The 21,852-nt window shown below is 41.6% G+C and overlaps 1 protein-coding gene across 19 annotated transcripts in view; it reads right to left on the bottom strand.

Annotated features, from left to right (window-relative positions):
• Nucleotides 1–21,852, bottom strand: part of LIMCH1 (LIM and calponin homology domains 1) — a 273,017-nt gene that overhangs the window by 70,074 nt on the left and 181,091 nt on the right. For 13 of the 19 annotated variants that reach the window (XR_008308119.1, XM_053253675.1, XM_053253673.1 and 10 more), the window contains 4 exons: nt 15,549–15,744; nt 12,573–12,825; nt 10,870–11,238; nt 3,342–3,614 (listed from right to left, as the gene is read on the bottom strand). Coding sequence is in view for 18 of the 19 variants with exons in the window: in XM_053253675.1 (XP_053109650.1) it covers nt 3,342–3,614; nt 10,870–11,238; nt 12,573–12,825; nt 15,549–15,744 (1,091 nt within the window). In the remaining variant the exon portion in view is untranslated. The other 6 variants (XM_053253686.1, XM_053253685.1, XM_053253681.1 and 3 more) reach the window with 6 other exon arrangements.

Here is a 21,852-nt window from a genome sequence, read left to right on the forward strand (position 1 = left end):
TGCCAGTTTCTGAGGTGCTCTATTTTAAGTGAGTGCTGAAGAAATTGGTCCTTTACAGGTTTTGGAGCAACAACAAATGCCCAACTGTGCCATCCCTGTTCTCTACAATCAACAGAACTGCAGGCCAGCAAATATCCATCAATACAGTTCTGAATAATTTTAATTTATTAATTATCTTGACAAGTATGATGTCTGCTTCGTGTATTATAATGAATTCAACTTTTACTTCTAAATATAGCAGCATATGAGGGTTTTTACTGCCACCAAGCATGTAACCATGGCAAAGCTCTACATCTTAGGGCTGATAAGTTCTTCAGATATTATTCCAAGACATTACTCATGTGTTAGACTGTAGACTGTAAATGTTGACACTTAGATTGTTGCCGCAAAGGCAACACACTTCACATAACTGAAAGCAGTAGGAACTAGAAGATCTTACAAAATATTTTTCTGATCTCTCTGGGAGAGATATTAATTGTTACAGGAGTAATTCATATTGCCAGATGGGTTAAAAAAAGAGGGGTAGCGAAATCTCATATTACAAATAAGCATAGAATATGCTAATGCTTCATAAAAATGTCTGTGTGTCACAAAGTACCTTTTCAAAATAATGAAGAAGAGCAGGCATTGGCAGACTCAGGGCTGGCTTGTTGCCTTTTGCCATTAGAGGTGAAGGCAACGTGCCACCCCACCTCCCTCACGCTGACATCACTCTACTCTTCTTGCCATCCCCACCCTTCAGTGAGCCCAGATGCTGCCCCTCCTCTTCCTGAACTGGCCTCACCTTTGGCACACTCCCCCCGATCTGTTTCTAGCTACAGCTCCTCCTGTTGGCTAGCCTCACTTCACTGTCAATGGTCACTCCAAAGGTGCTGAAGTGTTAACCTGTCATTATAGCACCATTGGAGTGACCAGCAACAGCAAAGCCAGGCAGCAGGCAGAGTTGGAGCTATAAGATGAGGGTAGAGCATGCTGAACGTGAGTGAGGTGAGCACAGGAGGAGGAGGAGCAGAATCTGGGGTAATTGAGAGGAGGATGGGCAAAGTCCATGCTGGCTCCAGCTGCAGGGGCAAATGCATGGAGGGCAGCAATGAGGATGGGGTGATGGCAGCAGCAAGCAGAGAGGTGACCCCTGTAAGGAGTTGGGCAGAGTGCCTGCACTCACTGCCCCTTGGTTCATTTGCCAGCCGAGACACCAGTTACTATGCCCTATGAACCATAGACTGGGATGACCTGCATTCAACCATCTTATTGTTGAATTCCTATGATTATGTTTTATTGCTGCTGTTTTAATGGTTGATATAATGGTTGCTATTTAGTGCTTTTATATTGTTGTATTTATTTTGTTTAATTATCAGCTACTTTGGACCACTTGTGGGAAAGATGGGGTATAAATGGAACAAATAAAACAAACGTACAGGTACAAATCTACATCTAAGTTATTCCAGACCAGGAATTTTAATGGCCTAATTTAGAAAAAAAAGGAGAGAAGAGAAAAAATAATTGTTTTTGTTATTGCTACTGTTAAACAATTCAGGTCATCTGGAGATCTGGCAGAACTCCTGGTAGTTCCCAATCTACTTTGTGCACACCTGAAGCAGAGCATTTATCTACATCTACAATGAGCAAAGTGATGAAGATGAGTACCAGTCTGGCTGTTCAGATACCGAAAATGACACCTGGAGTAGCTGAACTACATTTTTAAAAACTGCTGCTGTGACTTCCTAAAGTAACACCAAAACAAGTTCTACTACTGACTATATGCCCATTTGATACTGGCTAAAAAAGATTTTGTTTGCACAACAGGTGAACTCAGGTTCAGCAGGTGGACTCAGGTTGAATATATCCACATAGGCTTTCTCATGCTCACAGTTCAGCTTTAAGACAGAAGCATGGGAAGCAGTACTGTATCCTCAAGCCCAGGAACCACCATGTTCCATGGGGGTTTGCCCAACTTCTCCACAATTCAACGTTAATCTGAATCTATGAGGGTCAACATAGCCATTGTATGGCTTGTAGGGAATTCATGCAAGGACAAAAAGGTCATCTTCAAAGTGAACAAGAGTTGCTTTTGCAGAAGCCTAATGAAATTCGCTAATGGTGCAGCAGGGAAATGACTTGCCTAGCAAGCATGAGATTGCTGGTTCAAATCCCTGCTGGTGTGTTTCTCATATCGGGCAGCAGTGATATAGGAAGATGCTGAAAGGCATCGGCTCATACTGCACAGGGGATGAGGAAAACCCCTCCTATATTCTACCAAAGAAAAACCACAGGGCTCTGTGCTCACCAGGAGTTGACACTGACTCGAAGGCACACTTTAATAAAAGTCACTTGGTCCCCAGACTACAGTCAGAAGAGGAGACAATAACTTGGTAAAGCACACCTCCATTAGGCAAATATCTCCCTCAAGTCTTAGAGCCAAGCTAGACAATGCACAAAAGTTTGTGCGAGCCACTGCTTGCTTTTCTTTTACTGAAGAGCAATATCAAGGGCGGGAGGATGTCAAACAGGATCAGCAAGGAGGATGAAGAGGTTTCTAAACCCTTTCCCATCATATGATCCCATATCTCTTTCCTTGCAAGTAGGAAAGAAACTGCGGACTGGGTAGGCTTAGTGGGAAAGTAGCAGGAAGTGAAATCGTTAAACCACCACTCTCCTTTTGCTGCTTCCAACTGCAGCCTCCAATGCTGATTTTCAGTAAAACAAAAGATCAAAACACTATGAGATATTACTCATGCATTTCCTGTATCTTCAAGAATTCTCTAAGCAGCAACTCCTCTTCCCTTCATCTATCTTGTGGAGGGATCTATGATTAGCTGGATACTAGAAAGCCATACCTGTCAATCTGCAATCCCCTCTCTCAAAGGCAAAGGTCACAAATACTCTTTCCTTTCACAGCCTTTAAGCAGTAAGAATTCAGAGGTAAGGTTGAAACTGAACACCCCACCATCCCGCCCCCGCCCCCGCCCCCACCCACCCCCGGCCAAAGCCTCCCTGTGATCACATTGGAAAATATGTAACTCACAACTGATGTGTCATTGACATTTTTATGCTATTTTATGACTTAGCCCAAAGCATTTTAGCAGCTCTCATGAGAATGACCTAGCCTCAGGTCTGTCCTATGTGCGTCTCTTAAATCTAATCTCATAAGGAAAACACACCTGATGTATTCAGCACAAATGAAACCAAACAAATCAATTCATAGAAATGTTCTGACCACAACACACACACATTTATCTTCAATGGAAAATATTCTGGAGAAGAAACATGGTCAGTTTACTTGACCATTTAAAAATTTCAAATGGAATTAAACAATACAGAAAACAAATAGATTTGCACACCTTGTACATTCCTGTTTTTTCCTCCGTTTGCTCCCTTCCTCCATTTTACGTCTATCGTTGTTTGTATAGGATCCAAGTAGGTATTGGTTAAATGGCAAAGTAAGTTTGGGTTGATTTAGTTTTGCTCTGCGTACAGCAAAGTCATCCTTCTCTAGGTCAGGAATTCTGTTTTCTCGTTCATCTTCAGAGCCAGAATCCTTTTGCATAAAGGGGTTCTCTTTGCGAAGGATGATGTCTGGACTAGGCTCACTCATTTCACCCATGTGCTTGTGACTGGTACACGGCAAAATTAAATGGGAAATCCCAATGTGACACAGAGAAACACACACCTCTTTTTTTCTTTTTTAAAGCAAACAAAATGTGTGCATACGTGCTGTTAGTTGAGAGGAAGTCTTGATACTTTAGGACTCCATGCTGCAAAACCTGGAACTCCATGCATCTACAGTTAGTAGTGTTGAATCTTTACTTACAACTATAATTCTTAGCAGAAAAAAACATGGGCACACTAGGAATTACTCATTTCACCATTCAGAAGAGGCACAAATATTCTTAAAACATGCCCATATTACACTTTCTTTTATTCAAAACAGCTTTTGTCCATGTATTTAAAATAAAGGCACTCTCATTACTCTCCTTTCTAACACGGAGAATACCATAAAATAAATTCTTCTCTCTCTTTTTCCCACTTCTACAAAGATACAACATCATCTCTGAAAAAGCCATATCATGTTTACCTCTCTCAACTCCTTTACATTACGGACCCATTGATGGCCACTACAGAACATAAAGACTGGAATTATTAATGTTGCTTTACTGACAGACAAAACTGGAGAAGGAAGAAGGCATTTGTCCACTTAAACACTATGCACCTATCATAAAAAAGGGGGACAGAAGTATGCCCCCCTTTTGGAATATGGTCATACAAGCTCCTGAACAACACTGAACACTAACATCATCAAAAGCTATTGTTTGCCAGAGGCCCCAAAGCCAATATTAAGCTTCATTCTGGAATGTGGACCAATCTGCTCCCCCGCCATTAGTGTTTAAAAAGAAAAAAGCCACCTATATTTGTTCTTATTGCACATATATAATTATTAGGAATTCTGGGAAGACACACAGAGAAAGCTAATCTTGCTCAAAAAGAAAAAGTCCAGTGACATACTCCAGGACCTCAAAAATAAGAGTATATGCATAGTGCAATTTTATTCATATATTTGCTGGCATTCTGAAAGGAGATGTACAACAGAAAGTTATTCTGAAAGCTGTTCCTAACTCAACTGTTTTTTAAAAACTGGCATCTCTTCTGATACTCTCTTTGTAAACTGACATAGGGAGCCCAAATGTCACAACTATGATGCTCGAAAAATGACAGAGGAGTTTCATATCAAAGGCTGATCTTCCCAGCAATGCTCATGTTTGAAGTGTGAATGATGAGAATGCACAATTTAGGATTCATATTTGTTTACCACTTCAATTTCTACAGGTGTATATCTGTGAAATAAATGGGGAGAAAGTGTAATTTTACATGAACAAAGAAGACACTTCTGTGGAGAAATTCAAAGCTTGTCACAACAATTCTAAGTTATTCTCGTTTAAGCATCATCGCTTCATGAAGAGAATCTTCAGTCTGGCTCTGCATGTTGCATTGTATGGGGCACAGGGAGAGAAAGCACAAGTACATAAGAACAGCCCTGCTGGATCAGGCCCATGGCCCATCTAGACCAGCATCCTGTTTCGCACAGTGGCCCACCAGATGCCACTGGAAGCCACAGGCAGGAGTTGAGGGCATGCCCTCTCTCCTGCTGTTACTCCCCTGCAACTGGTACTCAGAGGCATCCTGCCTTTGAGACTGGATGTGGCCCACAGCCCTTTGACTAGTAAGTATTGATAGACCTCTCCTCCATGAAGTTATCCAAACCCTTCTTAAAGCCATCCAGGTTGTTGGCTGTCACCACATCTTGTGGCAGAGAATTCCACAAGTGGATTATGCGTTGTGTGAAAAAGTACTTCCATTTGTTGGTCCTAGATTGCCCAGCAATCAATTTCATGGGATGACCCCTGGTTCTAGTGTTATGTGAGAGGGAGAAGAATTTATCTCTATCCACTTTCTCCACACCATGCATAATTTTATAGACCTCTATCATGTCTCCCCGCAGTCGTATTTTTTCTAAACTAAAAAGCCCCAGATGTTGTAGTCTTGCCTCATAAGAAAGGTGCTCTAGGGCCCCTGATCATCTTGGTTGCCCTCTTCTACACCTTTTCCAGTTCAACAATGTCCTTTTTTAGATGTGGTGACCAGAATTGTACACAGTATTCCAAGTGTAGTCGCACCATAGTTTTGTATAAGGGCATTATAATAGTAGCCCTTATAGTATAGTATATTAGGTATACTATGTCAATTGGATCACCTTGATCTACACACTTGTTGACACTCTCAATGAACTCCAAAAGGTTGGTGAGGCAAGATTTACCTTTGCGGAAGCCATGCTGGTTCACTCCCAGCAGGGCCTGTTCTTCTATGTGCTTTACAATTTTATCCTTGAGGATGCTTTCTATCAATTTGCCTGGAACAGACGTTAACCAAACCGGCCTATAATTTCCCGGATCGCACCTGGATCCCTTTTTGGGGTTACATTTGCTATTCTCCAGTCCTCCGGTACAGAGCCCGATTGCAGGAATAAGTTATATATTTTAGCAAGGAGGTCGGCAATTTAACATTTGAGTTCTTTGAGGACTCTTGGATGGATGCCATCCGGCCCTGGAGATTTGTTAGTTTTCAGTTTTTCCAGACAGTTTAGAACATCATCTCTCATCACTTCTATCTGACTCAGTTCTTTAGCCTCCATCCCTAAAAAGCCTGGTTCAGGAACAGGTATATGCTCAGTATCCTCTGCCGTGAAGACGGATGCAAAGAACTCATTTAGCTTCTCTGCAACCTCCTTATCCTCCTTAATAATCCCTTTCACTCCCTCATTGTCTAATGGTCCGCCTCCCTGGCAAGTTTCCTGCTTCTGATGTATTTAAAGAAGTTTTTGTTATTCCCTTTGATGCTTTTAGCTAAATGTTCCTCAAACTCTCTTTTTGCCTCCCTTATTGTTGCCTTGCATTTCTTTTGACACAGTTTGTGTTCCTTTCTGTTCTCATCATTTGGACAGGCCTTCCAGTTTCGGAAGGAAGTCTTCTTCCCTTTTATGGCTTCCTTGATAGTACCTGTTAGCCATGCTGGCATCTTCCTGGACTTATTGGTACCTTTCCTCTTTTTGGGTATACAATCTAACTGGGCTTCTAGTATTGTGATTTTGAGTAAACTCCATGCATTCTGGAGCAAAGTGACTCTCCTGATTTTCCCTTTCAGCTTTCTTTTCACCATACTCCTCATTTTAGAGAAGTTTCCGCTTCTGAAATTCAAGATGTCTGTGTTAGACTTCCTTGGTGATTCTCTCCCTGCACATATGCTGAATTTGATGGCACTATGGTCACTGTTCCCTAAAGGGTCGATGACACTGACATCACACACCAGGTCCTGGGTGCCACTCAGGATTAAGTCCAAGGTCGCCTTCTCTCTAGTTGGTTCCGAGACCAACTGTTCTAGGGCACAGCCATTTAGCGTATCTAGAAATCTGACCTCTTTGTCATGACCTGACTGTGAATTTACCCAGTCTATGTGTGGGTAATTGAAGTCACCCATTATTACAGCCCTGCCTCTCCTTGACGCTTCCCTGATTTCCTGCTACAACTCCCAGTCACTGTCAACATTTTGATCAGAAGGGCGATAGCATGTCCCCAGTAGTACATTCCCTTTCAGGCCTTGTACTGTTACCCACAGGGTTTCTGTGGAAGACTCCAGTCCACCTAGGTTTTCCTAGGATGAGTAATTAGCACTCCTCTCTTGGAACTACTTCTGTAAATAGGAATGTTTGTTCTTTATGCTCAGTGGCTGACATGCCAGGATTGTCCATCATATCCCCCTCTGCCCAGCAATTTTCAATTCCACCATATCTACAGCTACTTATGCCTCCTAAAATTTTGTCCTTGAGGGCCCTCTATTGCTCAGGAACATAGATTCAGAAGGCACCGGTGAATGCAGAAGGAAGGGGTTGCCACCAACCCCCCTCCCCATCAACCAGCAGTAAGACCGCACAATCAACACTGTGAGCATTTAACTCTCCCCTATAATCATACCAGGTTTTTTCTCTTCACCTGCAGCACCTAGAATTCTCCTCCAAATTTCATTGCAATTGCCGACAAGAGCACATTCAGATCAGCCAATCCCACTCATGTTTCCTCTGTTGTCTTCCCAATTCTGTTGACTTCCCCAACAGAACCCTACACTGCAGTTCTTAAAGAGCATCAGATTGAGTGCCCTATCACCAGTTTGTGTGTTTAGTGTAGACACCTTCTGCTACCAACAATGGGGGAAACTGTAGCCTACATTAATTCTTTTCAAATCTGGTCTTTCCTTTTCTGTCAACTGCCAGGTTTGATTATTCTGTTTTGCAAACTATGATTCCCTTCAACATCTTGGTCTTTCAAAACCTTGACTGGTGGGGCACAGGAAAGATCATTCACGGTCTGAAAGGAGTCTGCCGCTAAGATAGGATAACTTCAGCACAGCTTTGCTCTTGGGGCCTTTGCTTTTTAGTTGGTATTCCCTACCTCCTACCATCATCTGCAAAAACTGCACCTGGTGCAGAGAAAACAAATCAGAAAACAATGGAGAAAGCAGTAATTATTTACTACTGCAGAAACTGAACATCTTACTGAAAGCAGAACAAGAAGTCCTTGCAAAGAGAACACAAGGAGTCCTGCGGATGAGATGATGTCAGAATCTTCCCCTCCCGCTGTCCTTGGCTAAACAATTTGCTTGTCCACATGTGTTTGCCACCTTGAAGGGGAAATCTGAAGTTGCAAGATTGGAGCTGGACCTAATGGCCAAAGGATGTTAACCTCCTCCAAACACATGTGTTAAATATATTATGCCCAGCATAACAAGGACAACATTCCTGAGATAAAAAATGTGAACACAATACCATCCTTCTGGATTCTATACAGTTTGACAGGTTATCAATTACATTGAGCAGGGATGGGGGAGACAGACAACATTATTATTAAAATTCTGGTTTATGCCCAGGTTTCATACTGAAACCACACAATTTCTGTTGTTTAAAGCACTGTTGCTCTGGTTATTGCATACACTGGTTACAGTGCTGATTGTGGGGAGGTCGGGACCTGAGAGATAGTTTAGATCTGCCTGTTCTTGATGGGGTTACACTCCCCATGAAAAATCAGGTACGTAGCTTGGGAGAGCTCCTGGATCCAAAACTCTCCCTGGCTTCTCAGGTTGAGGCAGTGGGCAGGAGCGCTTTTTATCAGCGTCCACTGATGTCAGCTACACCCATTTCTGGAGGTAAATGAACTTAAAACAGTGGAGCATATGCTGGCAAGCTCCAGGCTCAACTACTGTAATGCACTCTACGTAGGGTTGCCTTTGTACATAGTCTGGTAACTGCAATTCGGTAAAGAATGTGGCAGCCAGACTGGTCTCCAGGACAACCCAACGAGACCACATAACGATGATTTTAAAAGAACTGCTCTGGCTGCCGATAAGTTTCTGAGCAAAATACAAAGTGCTGGTTACTGCATATAAAGCCCTCAGTGGCTTGGATCCAGGGTACTTAAGAGAGCACTTTGTTGTGAACCCTGCCACCTATTAAAATCATCTAAGGAGGTCTGGTTACAGTTGCCACCAGCTCGTTTGGTGGTGACTTGGGACCAGGCCTTCTCTGTGGCTACACTAGGGCTTTGGAATATGCTCCCTGTCAAAATAAGAGCATTTCCATCTCTGATTGCTTTTAAAAGACCCTCAAGACATCTGTTTTCTTAGGCTTTTAACTGAAATTAATTTTAAACTGGTTTTTTTTATCCCATGAGATTATTTTAACTGTTTATTCCATGAAATGGTTTTAATTGTTTTCACTCTGATTTATATTTGTTGTGTTTTAAATTGTGTACACCGCCTAGAGATACAGATACAAGGCAGTATATAAATATGATAATAAACAAACAAACATTGCATCTTCCAGATATATGAAGGGTTTGCCTGCATTACAATCTAACCCACCAAGGAACCTTTAGAAAAATCACCAACAGTGGTCTCAGATGTTACAAATGGTGTCAGAAGCAGTGTGGGTGATTCCCATTTCTTTTTGTATTTCCTGTGTGAATGGGAACTTGCAGACTTTTCCCTGCAAAGAGTTCCAGATATATGTGGAACTCATGCAGATCCCAAATCTCCAGGTATTTTTAAGTGGAACTTGCTAGTTGACGCTGCCTTCTTCTATTGACACTTCCTCTGTTACTGTTTGTTTAACATCCAAAGCCATCTACAAATTAGGTCCAACAAGACATTAGCAGTTGACCTGGGCAAAAACAAGCAGACAGATTAGCTCATATGAGCAAGTCTACTTGAATGAGCAGGTGCACCTGGACCAAGTAGCCGGGAGAGATCATGGCTCCACTTGAATGAAAGGGAAAATGGCAAGTTATGCTAATTTGTGACTTTTAGTTTATACTGTTCATGTGAGTAAGTAACTTATTCGTCCTTTTTTTTTTTTTTTGGCTCAAGTTGGTCAGAACTAGAACCAGTTCTGAGAATGATTTTTCTTTATGATAAATACAACCCACCCAACATGTAGTACAGTTACACTGTTGTTGTTGTTTTAAAATACAGATGCATTTGAATAAAATGAAGTTAGGGACCCAGCCTAAAACATTTTAACACAAACACAGAAAACTTCACCACAACTTTTATATGGTGTCTCCGGTGGCATTCTATCACATATATCATGGTTTCTGCCTTACTGAAAATTAACATACCTGTCAATTTGCAGAACTTTGGAAACAAGTCTAAACAAGTTTGGACTTTGGAAAGAAGTTTGGTAAACAAGTCTAACTTTATTTTTAAAAGGCCATGCAGCAGAAGAGGGACAATAATTTTATCCATGCCCACCCAAGCCAGATCTTCCATTTACTACAAATTTGCCATAAATTAACCAATGTAAGATACACACTGTAGTGTGCCACAGGTGGAAAGTTGAAACCAACAAGGTACCTGAACAAGGTACCCAAAGGTGCCTGAACAACTGAAGGGGTGACTGCCACTAAGGGTATTGTCATTGCATGTTTGCTTACAGTAAACTGTTGAACACTGTCTCTATGCTCTCACTGGGAAATGAAATGAGCTGTGTCTGTATTTCTGTTTTAAATTAGACACTCTTTAATGCAACTGCTTACCCCATGCATCATTCCGTCAGCCCAAGAAAATAGAAGATTTAAAGCCTGTTAAGTGTTCACAGTAATTGGATAGTACAATTTTTTCCAACCAAGATTTACTGTAGTGTAATTACCATTTATAAAAAATGTGTTTAACACCACACAATACTGCACTACACAGCCACCCAACTCCAGCTATTATTTTCTAATGCACTGTGGAGAGCAAATAATGCAGGTATTTATTAGGTTAACTTACTGTGTTACGGGAAGTGACATAAAACACAGCCCAGCAAATGTTAAAAATGTGACACATGCGGTGTAGACTCCACAGTGTGGGGCTGACCTGCTGCCATAGCGTTGTGTTGCTGGCATGACCTTAATACCAGCCTGTTCAAGCCTTCTCAGCTTTCTGAGCTCCTTGGGATTCTTTTCATTATTTCCGAGACCTGCTGGTTTTTTTGCAGAAAATGTAGGAGACTGATGTAAAGGGTCTTTCTGACTGGTATCCATCTCAACAGGCTTCACAGAGGGTTTTGCAGCAGAAACTCCCAAGGCCAAGGGATCCACTTCAGATTGCATCGGTGCCTCACTTTGTTCTTCTTCTATAGTTTCAGGATGGCTTTTGCTATTAAGTTATATAGGGCAGATTACTGTACGGTATACTGTAATCCTGTCCCTGGCATAGACCACGCAGAAAAGTTGAGACTTGCTAAGGTAACCATCTGTACTTAAGAAAACACTCATGAAAGGGTAAAAATGAACAAACACTTGGGTAGACCTCAGTTGGTACACAGAACATGGGAGACTTAGTGACTAGTCTTTTCTCCCAAGTCTGGTACAAAGGGAATCCTGTGTCTAACCCAATGTTTCCAAGGTCAATAAAGATAAACATGTGTCGTATTTATTAAAACTCACAGTTGTAAGCTCACACACATGACAAACTCAATCATTCTATTGGTTTGGCAATGTAGGTAACCAGTCTTTTTAACACCACAAATGCTTTAAGAATTGCAAAATGGCTCAGATTCAGGTGTCTTACTTCCTGTACCATCATAGCAGCTCCCAGGCAGGAGTCAACCTGTCCTCTGTTGCAGTGCACTACCATCCATATGATGGCCAGAATTGGTACTGCAGTTCTTCAGCCCAGGTAACCTCAAAACAAATACAGGCCTGCCTAGCACCACATAATAGTTGTTCCAGGCTTGGTGCCTGTATCTGAGCTATATTACTCAACTAAGTCACAGCTCTGGCCAGCTTCTGCTGGCTTTGCTTCCATACTTGGCTCCAGCCTGTCTTGACCACATCTGCTGCCTGTGAGCCCCTTCTACCTACTCTGCCATTGGAACCAACTAGCTGGCCTGCCTTGAAGGCAGGGCAGGGCCTGACAGATATAACTACAGTATCAGAAACACCACTATTGGAGACAAGGGTAACAGAGATGAACAAACATCTGCAGTTATACATATTTCAAATTTGTTTCTGTTGGTGTGAAAACCAAAGGGTTCAAGCCAAGCTCTCATGGAAAATGTGGATTCTGAGGAAGAATTTGGAGAGCGTACACAGATTTGAGTGTAAGGTAGTAGCATCTATAGAGACAAATCACAAGGAGGCATCAGAGCATCTGAGCCAAGCTTCAGCCTCTGGCTTCAGGTAATGTGCACTGTATTCACACAAAACACCTTGTCGATAGCAAAGCAGGTTCAGGCAGCCCGTGCGCACAGTAATGCTCACTAAGTAACCATGTAGTAACATCTCCATTCATTGAGAATAGCACAGTGATTCACATAATGTTCTGATGCAAACTTCATTTCACATGATTATTATTCTGCAATTGACCAAGCAAGAAGGGGAAAAGAAAAAAAGTTACATGTTTACTGTGGAAGAGAAGTGCACTTTGTTAGTTTTAAGTGGCTCCATGTATATTGACCTAGTTAACAGAGACCCTGGCCCACATCTTACCTGAAAGGTCTCTCTCCTCCTATTGGAGAAGTAGCAGTACTCCAGCTCTTCCTGAACTCCTCTCGTTCGGCTCTCTTCTTCCTAAGAGGAGCCGGAATATAGGCAGTCTGGTTACTCTTATTGGGGAGGTATTGGTTGAAAGGCACAACTGATTTGGGTTCACCATAGGAGGTCCGTCTTGCAGACATATCGTCCTTTTTCACGTCTGGCAACTTTCGATGTGGCAAATCGGATTCAGAATCACTTCCTCTCCCTGTTTGAAAAAACAACAAGCAAGTGTAAATAATTTATCAACATGGGCCAGAATAATAATACCTGCTTGGTTCAATGGTATATCACACCCCTCCCTGCCTTCCCTTGCCTGAATGTGTGGCTTGCAGGTTCAAAGTGCCAATTGCCTGCAAAAAAATGGCAACTTGATGCATGCCTAAATTCTATAGGCAAAGGTTCTGCCAGGTGAGAATGCAGTTTTCACACTGTCTGTGAATTGTGCTTCAAAATATATCTTGAAGCTTCACAGGGTCACAGTATACAGGGAGCAAATGTCTTTGAAAGGAACGACAGCTCTGTGGTTTTAAACATTTTTATATGCTACAAACATTTTTGAATATGTAGGGTTTTTTGACGAATAGTCACCTGTCCTCCATGAGTGTGCCAATCCTTTTTGAGCCTCTGGATGGGGCGGTTTATAAACGTAATAAATACATAATTATAAATAAATAAATAATAAAAGTCATGAAAACCAGAGGCCAACATCACCTCTTGTAGTAGTGAATCTGTGGCCAATAAACTTCTGGATTCAGGGATTACAAGAAAAATCACCCCTGCTATTTATGCTCCACACAAGAAACTCAGAGCCATAATCACTGTCTCTTTCTTTAAAAAAATGGCAATGTTCCTCACCATACTTGACAGACACAGATATTTTACCAGCCCACCCAGCTCTTGCAACGACTAACTAGAAGGCTAATTGCTAGGGCAAGCACACACTTTAAACATGAGGGGGAAAGCTATTTGTGGGGTGATTTGAACTGGAAAAATAACATCTCCTCCCTCTCCTGTCACCTCCCTATTCTAAATTCCCTCTCCAGGAAGACCTTACACTTCAAGCACACCATAAAGTACAGCAGTGTTACTGAATGTATTGGCATGCAATATGTCTTTTATCCCCAAGACGCAGCACTGATAGACTAAAACTGGAGGAGATAGTTATCTAATTCTAAAAAGCCACAAATCAACAAAAATAGAAGTTATTTTAGTAGATCCAATCATCTTATTGTGGTTTTAAATTCTGTGCATGTACTTTTGTGCTATGCAGTGCTTTTTATGGAAAATATTCAAGAGGCAGAAAAGACCTAATCATAACTTTAACAGATTCCATCACTTAGGTTTTAAACATGAGTATACGCTGTTGTACATGATATTACTGCTGTTAAACATTGTAAGTTAATGGTGTGATCCAGTGGATTGAGTGTTAGGACTTGGCTTGAGAGACCTGGGTTCAAATCTGCATGAAGCCATACAAATCCCACTTAGCATAACCTACTTCACAGAGTGGTTATGAGGATAACAATCTCATAACCCCATGTATGCCACTCTAACCCCCTGCTAACTTGGCAAAGAGGCACCTTTTACCATGGTGATTCTCTTTATTTAGAAGGGGGAGAGTAACTGGCTCTATCGACCCCCAGCACAGTACTTCCAGTGACTGTTGTTGGTGTCTATCTTATGTTTCTTTTAGATTGAGAGCCCTTTGGGGACAGGGATCCATCTTATTTATTTATTATTTCTCTATGTAAACCGCCCTGAGCCATTTTTGGAAGGGCAGTATAGCAATAGCAATAGCAATAGCACTTACATTTATATACCGCTTTATAGCCAGAGCTCTCTAAGCAGTTTACAATGATTTAGCATATTGCCCCCAACATTCTGGGTACTCATTTTACCGACCTCGGAAGGATGGAAGGCTGAGTCAACCTTGAGCCCCTGGTCAGGATCGAACTTGTAACCTTCTGGTTACAGGGCGGCAGTTTTACCACTGCGCCACCAGGGGCTCATCTATAGAAATTGAATAATAATAATAATAATTATTATTATTATTATTATTATTATTATTATTATTGTTGTTGTTATTATTATTATTATTATTGTTATTATTATTATTATTATTATTAGCTCTTTGAGAAGAATACAAACATTCTAATAAACAGAATACTGTATGCCATAATTCAACAGTTACAAGTCCAGTGAAGTCAGTGATCTTTAAGCACATTTAACCCTGTATTGGATTTTGGATTTAAACTCTGCACTCAAGTAGCACTTTTGAGAACTTAATTTTTTTCCCCTTCCCAAAATCTTTTAGTTACAGTCAGTTATGGGACAGAGAACTGGGGAGAGCCATCTTCTTCAGTAGGAAAGACTCACAATATAAGTGCCACACCATTGCCATCCAAGCTGTACTCTGTTGACTATTTGCATTTTATCCATTTTCTAAATGCTAAATTTTACAACAATTCAAATACCCCCTACACCTTACAACAGGGTTTACCACTTAATAGGCAGTACCCCTTTCTTTGTAGTGTAGCAGTATATATCCGAAGCACCACCTTCATTATTCTCATTACCACTTGCTCCCACTCCCACCTCTTTTCTTACTTAAACTAGTACTTGCCTAGACTCAAGAAATACTCTCTCACTAATTAGACTGCTTTGATGCAGCTCCTGCTTCACAATCCATAGTAGCAAGTGAAGGAAGATTTCAAATACAGTGCTAAGGAGGGGGGAAATTCTATCTAAAGAGCTGGCAAGTCATAAATCAGCATTCAAAGCAAGTTCCTTTCCTATTTCATGGGAATTAGGAAGGCCCATCACGTTTCTGCAGCTGAAGCCAACTTCTTGAGTGGCAGCACATCAGCCATTTTACACCAAAAGGGCCATGTGTCACATTCAAAGAGAGCCCCAGAGAGCACAGCTTACCATCACTGCTTCCTCTCAGCACCACATCTGGAGACGGGGTTTGTTGGGAGCGGGAGCCAAAGGAATCCAGGCTGTCAAAAGAATCATCTCTACCATGGCGAGGAGGAGAAAGAGAATCGCTGCGTTCCGAGTCCCAGCAGTCTACGTAGCCACTGTCACGGATGCTGCGCTTGGGGCTCTCAACATCTTCTGTCTCCTAGTGTGGAAAAGGCAAAAAGGGAATGCAGGACCTTTAAAGGAAATCCTTAAAACAGGAAACATTGTTTAAGGATCGTTTAATCCCTAAAAGAATCAGAACTCTTGATCCATCTAGTATATTTGCTCCTAGAACTGGAGAAAAACAACAGAGTTGAAAGTGGGACGACAGAAGCATTGTTCCCCTTTGTGTATACACATTTCTTGTGCACTATTATTGTCTCTGCCAAACAGGTTTTGCAGGTTTTTGTACAAAAACACCACAAAACCTGAAAAAACCTGCTAAACCAGAGGAAATATTGGGACAAAAGAATATTTGTCTACACTACAGGAAGTGGTCCCTCCTGCCAAGCTACATTCAACTCTCTTGATCTCAACAAAAACAAACTATTGTCTGTGTCTAACCCTACTTAATAGAGGAGATGAACCTATATATCCCAGGAAATATATCATCTTCAACACTCTTAGAACTATCATTAAGCTCCCACTTAAATCTTCTATCTTGTCTCTCCCAACCAAAAGCATATTATCTTTCAAATAAGTATTTCTGAAATGCAAAACTGGATCTGCAGTAGTTATGAAAACAATAAATTTTCTCCAAAACAACAGACACAATGCACACCACATTTATACAAATAGCTGGAATAAAGATCAAGATAAGAAGATTTACATATTCTATAGGAGAGTAGCTGTATTAATCTGTTGCAGTAAAAACAAAGAGAGTGTCCTTTGACACTTTAAAAGCTAATCCATTCATTATGGCATAAGCTCTTGAATGCTGCCCACTTCAGCCATATGCAGGTTTACAGAAGCACCAAAAAGCAAAAATCCACCTGAAACGTGGCTGGTCCTTCACTGTCCATATCATGCAGGCAAAAGCATCTTGGACTTAAGCTAATAACAGTCAAGGCAGGTCTAAACCGACTAATCCGATCCCTTCAAACTAGCTATTGTGTCCGGCTGGAAGACCACTGAAGAGCATTCTCCGTTGCTGCTTTTGGCTCAGCCAAATAATGAAGCACTGTGCTAAAGCAGCCTCCTTCTACCTTGAAGAGAAATTCCTGTTACCAAAGAGTGGGATGTCTTTCTTCCCAAAGCAATCAGCAATGAAAAGTATGCAAAATGCTTTTCCTGATGCCTCTGAAGAATTCAGTCTTGCTCTTTGCTTGTTGCCAGCTCCTGGCTCTGGGGGATATGAAAGCACTTGTAGCTGACCCACATGTTCAGAGCAGTGAGAACAATGGCCGTCTTTGACAGCCTCCCGATTATAAATTCTTTCCAGTGCAAGCTGCACATACTAAAACACTGAAAGCTCCAGCAGAGGGAAAAGGTCAGTGGAAGCCATCCTCAGCCTTGCATTATAGAACATTACCCCTTGTTTCAGTCAGTATCTTATCATCAGTTACAACAGCATGGGGCCCAAGACAAACAAAAATAAGTGCCCTTACTGAAAGACAAACTTTTCGAAGTTTTTCCTTTCCACCTTCCCCCCCTCAAAAAAAAAAAAAAAAAGGCAGGGGGAATGGGGCGGTAGGGATAATATTATCACTCTCACATGTAGCAACTGCTACATCCCAGGAGGAGAAATGCTTCTCAGGGATCATTTTAAAATGTTAAAATTGGCCGCCACAACAAAACACCTCTAACTGACAGCGTTCAGGAGTATCTGTGACACATGCTACAAATAAACAAGTCATATTGTAAGTCTGATTTTTGCAATTTTATATATATTTAGGTGCATATCTAAAAACAAACAGCAAATTCAGCAAACAGGTCCTTAAAGACACATGCAGCCTACAGGCACACATTTTAGGGAGTCCTGTTTGGCTAGGACATCCTGCTACCAAGTTGTAAACCCAAGTTGGTAACCATGTCAAGCATACCTAGCACCGGGCATGGCGAAAGCAGGTGCAAATCCTCACTCTAGTACGAAGTTCTGACCATTTTACACATTTAAGAGGCATAACCCTAGGTATGCCACCAAGCAGGGGCGTAACTAGGGAAAATGGCGCCTAGGGCAAGCCCTGAAATTGTGCCCCCCCACCCCACATCCAAACATTTTAAACTGGTATAACAGATCATCATACAATTACATTAATTGAATATATATGTTTAACCAAAAGAGCAAAACACCCTCTTGGCTTTTAAATCAGTGGAAGGCTGGGCTTTTGCAGAATAGAGTGTTACAAGCACATCTCTCTACAAGCAAACCCTCAAATACTTCACAAAGTTTTCTTTGTGAAATAGTGGAGGGTCTGCAGCATGGATTCTTAGTTGGCTCTAGGTCTGATTTTAACAACTGAGTCTGAAACCTCCAATATGCTCCCCCCACTTGTTCTGGCACATCATTGTTTTACTTCTGATACATGTATATTGAGTCATGATACTTATTTTTTGTTTTGTTCATGCATTTATGCTTTGTTTTTATGTTACAATTTCAAAGTTAGGAAAAACTATAAGAGGGCCATTTTAGAGAAGATATGCACTGCCTTAGCTGACAAAGAAAGCAATTAAAACTAAAATCCATGACTAAATCACCGTTTTGTAGGAGATCATAAAGGGAATGGTATAATCATGGTCACCATTGTTCCTAATATGGGCTACATCAGCTGCCTGGTTTTTGTTTGCTTTAACCCCTGATAACTGGGCAAAGAGGCACCCTTTTAACATGGTAATTTTCTTTATTTAGCAGGGGGAGAGTAACTGGCCCTCTCCACCCCCAGCACAGTACCTTCAGTGACTGGTTGCTGGTGTCTATCTGATGTTTCTGTTTAGATTGTGAGCCCTTTTGGGACAGGGATCCATCTTATTTATTTATTATGTCTCTGTGTAAACTGCCCTGAGCCATTTTTGGAAGGGCAGCATAGAAACTGAATGAATGAATGAATGAATAAACGAATAAATAAATAAATAATCAGAACTTGATTCCTCAAAGACTGGACATTCAATTATTTATCATTCCATCCTCCCTCCACTCTGCTACACACACACACACACACACACACACACACTTACACTTGTTTGAAGCTATTAAAGCAGAGCCATGCCCTCGCTAGACTTAAATAAGACAACCTGAAACACTCCCAAAGTTTGCTCATTGTGGGCAGATTTTGATGCAAGGAAATGGCCAAATGGGAGCACATATTCTGTAGATCTAGCTTACAATCTCCCATCATATTTAGGATGATTTGCTCTTTTCAGTTTTGCAAGTTCTTCTCTTTGGGTCTGGTTCCAGCAAAAAAAAAAAAAAAAAAAAGGAGCGGCATTCAACAGCCATTTATGAAGCAACTGCTGCTTTAAAATTCAGCTTGTCCCTTTCTAACATATTTGCAGTCAGACAGACAGTCAACCCCTTGTGCTCCCCGCGAGCACTTGCCATTTATTTCAGGTAGCGTTTGCTGCCTGAAAGCATCTATTCCCCTTTCTCTCCCTCTCTGGAACGCTGCCTAAAATAAACAAGTGCTCTCTGTGGGGGGTGGGGTGGCAGGCACCTCGCCGACCAAAGTTGGGGGGGCGTGGCATGGCAGGCACTTTGCATCCCCCTGCAATGGTGCCCAGGGCATGTGCCCTGCCTGCCCCCCTCTCATTACACCCCTGCCACCAAGTCAAACTCGACAAGGTGCTAAAATCAATCACAGCTCCCCAACAAGTGTACTAGTGTGATATGTGTGTTTGAAACACACATTTGTTGCATTCACACTTAAAAATAGAGTCTACACTAAACATGTCCTAGGTGTACACCTAAAAAACTTAAGGTACTCAGGTCTTCCACAAGCTCCAATCTCTCATTCTGTGTTCAGATGTTCTTTAGGGACTAGAACGCCTCATTCAGCACACTTGCAGCCTGATCCTGCATTATTTTACTAAGTATGGGTCCAGTGGGATGTTGTCCTAAGCAAGTGTGCACAGAATTGTACTCTACAGTCCATATGGCTGAGAGGCTGCAGAGTGTGATGATTCTCTCCACCAGTTTGAACAGTTTCTACCAATATAGTTAAAAGATGAGGAGTATTTTCAACATTCCATCAACAAAAGCATCCCATGAAATACCCATGATATTGTGCATACCTCGAATAGGGGAGAACAGACATCACTCCTCCAAATTTGGTGCAACTCCATTGCAAAATGACTGAGACACAGCAGTTTAGGTTTTTAACTCCTAAAAAGAGGGTTCAAAGTGTTGGTGATATTTTATTCACCACAGATAATGGATGTTCTTATTTTTTAAAATGTTTTTTTTAATATTTCCCAAAAGTTCAGGACCATACTGGACTGGTGCCTTTTGCTGGTTTGAAAAGCATCTATCTAGAGATTTTTGAGTAATTATTGTTTGAAATCCCCATAATAAAAGGGAAAATTGGGAAGGGAAATTTAGCAAAGAGCATAACTGAATGTGCCCACTGAGAATTCTGAAGCCAAAGTTGGGCAGGGTAAGTCCTGGCAATTTCCAATGAGTGACTTCCTGGTTCTGAACATAGGTGCATGCTAAGGACAGTCTTCTAAGAGCACTCTGGCACTTCTTCCTTGCTGCACTTCTTTGGAACTTTCTGGAAATATGTAGCTGAGCACTGTGAGAAAGAGGATGCTGGGCTGGAGTACACATGCCTTTCCCAGCAGCATTTTGATAACTGAACCTGTAATTCTATTGCACACCCAGAAGTAAACTCCATTGAACTCAGTGGGAGATGCTTCTGTATAATGAGCGAACAGTTAAACAATCCCTGAAAAATGGTGTTGGGAGAGAGGAGAATAACTGAAAGATCCTTTAAAAAATGAGAGTGGAAAACAACTGTAAAAATCCTGTGAGGTAAACCCACCATCACCCCACTCAACGCACAGATTGTTCTCAAAGAATTGGACATTATCCAAAACATCCCACAGGGAATAAGATCTGTTAGTATATTTAAAACAAGTTGTTCTGGGGAAAACTGATCTGCCTACTTTCCTTTCACTATAATATTAATTGATAATTACCATCTCCACAAGTTAGCCCACTTCAGCCTTAAATTTTTGCACATCTGCCATCTTGAATTGGGGTGGATAACATCATCACAAACTATGCCATTGAGCCGTCCCTTATGTGTCCCTACAGCTGTAGCAAATTTGGTTCAAATCGGTAAGATGGTTCACAAGTTAGCCTACTTGTGCCTCAACTGTTTGCAGTCTGCCATCTTGAATTGGGGTAGATGACAGCATCACAAAGTACACCATTAAGGTATCCCTGTGTCACTCACTACAAATGTATCCAATTTTATTCATATTGGTCCAGGCATTGCGAAGCTGATGGGACACACACACAGAGAGCTGGGTAATCTCATAAGCTTACTTTCCTTAAGAAAAGTAGGCTAACAAAAACGCCAATAATCCATCCTCTCCTAATTTGTACAGCAAGAGAGAGATGGTGACTGACATAATTAGGAACATTACTCAAAATAATCCTACTGAAATTAAAACAACATGTTAAGGAACGTCTAATTTCAATGAGAGCATTTTGAGTACACCATTGTCCTGTCAGCCATTAACCATTAAGTGGAGGCCCGAGGCTTAAAAGAAAGTAATCTACTCCTCCTGTTTTCAGAGACTACATTACTTTGTGTACAACTTTTAAAATATACTACTTTCTAGAGAAAAGGGGGAAAGACAGAGACTAATAAGTATCATTAGAACCCACACTTTGCCTTGATCAGAGATGCAGCAAGTAGAAATTCATAAATAAGTGATTCAGAAAGTGATTAGGGAAGCCGCACCTGTTAAATGTCTGCCTGGATGCATCCCTCCCCAGCCCAATGTCCAACTGAAAGATCAAGGCAAGTTGTGAGTGCATGGAGCCTCATTTTAAAGCCACCATCATATTCCAGACTTTATAAAGTCTTTACAGCTTATATGCAGTGCTCCCTCTCCAAGATGTCCACACACTCACAAATTTTTTGATGTCCACTCAATTAATTTTAGAGTTTAGAATCAACTAGCAGACCCCGCACAGAGCATCTGTGCAGTTGTGCACAGAGCCTGTGGCATCCCTCCGCAGCGCTCTCGCTCGTTATCCCCCCCGCAGCTCGCTCACTCTCCCCCCGCAGCTCACTCGCTCCCCCCACAGCTCGCTCGCTCT

Source organism: Hemicordylus capensis, chromosome 5, assembly GCF_027244095.1.
Source record: "Hemicordylus capensis ecotype Gifberg chromosome 5, rHemCap1.1.pri, whole genome shotgun sequence".
In the NCBI taxonomy this organism is placed as follows: domain Eukaryota; kingdom Metazoa; phylum Chordata; class Lepidosauria; order Squamata; family Cordylidae; genus Hemicordylus; species Hemicordylus capensis.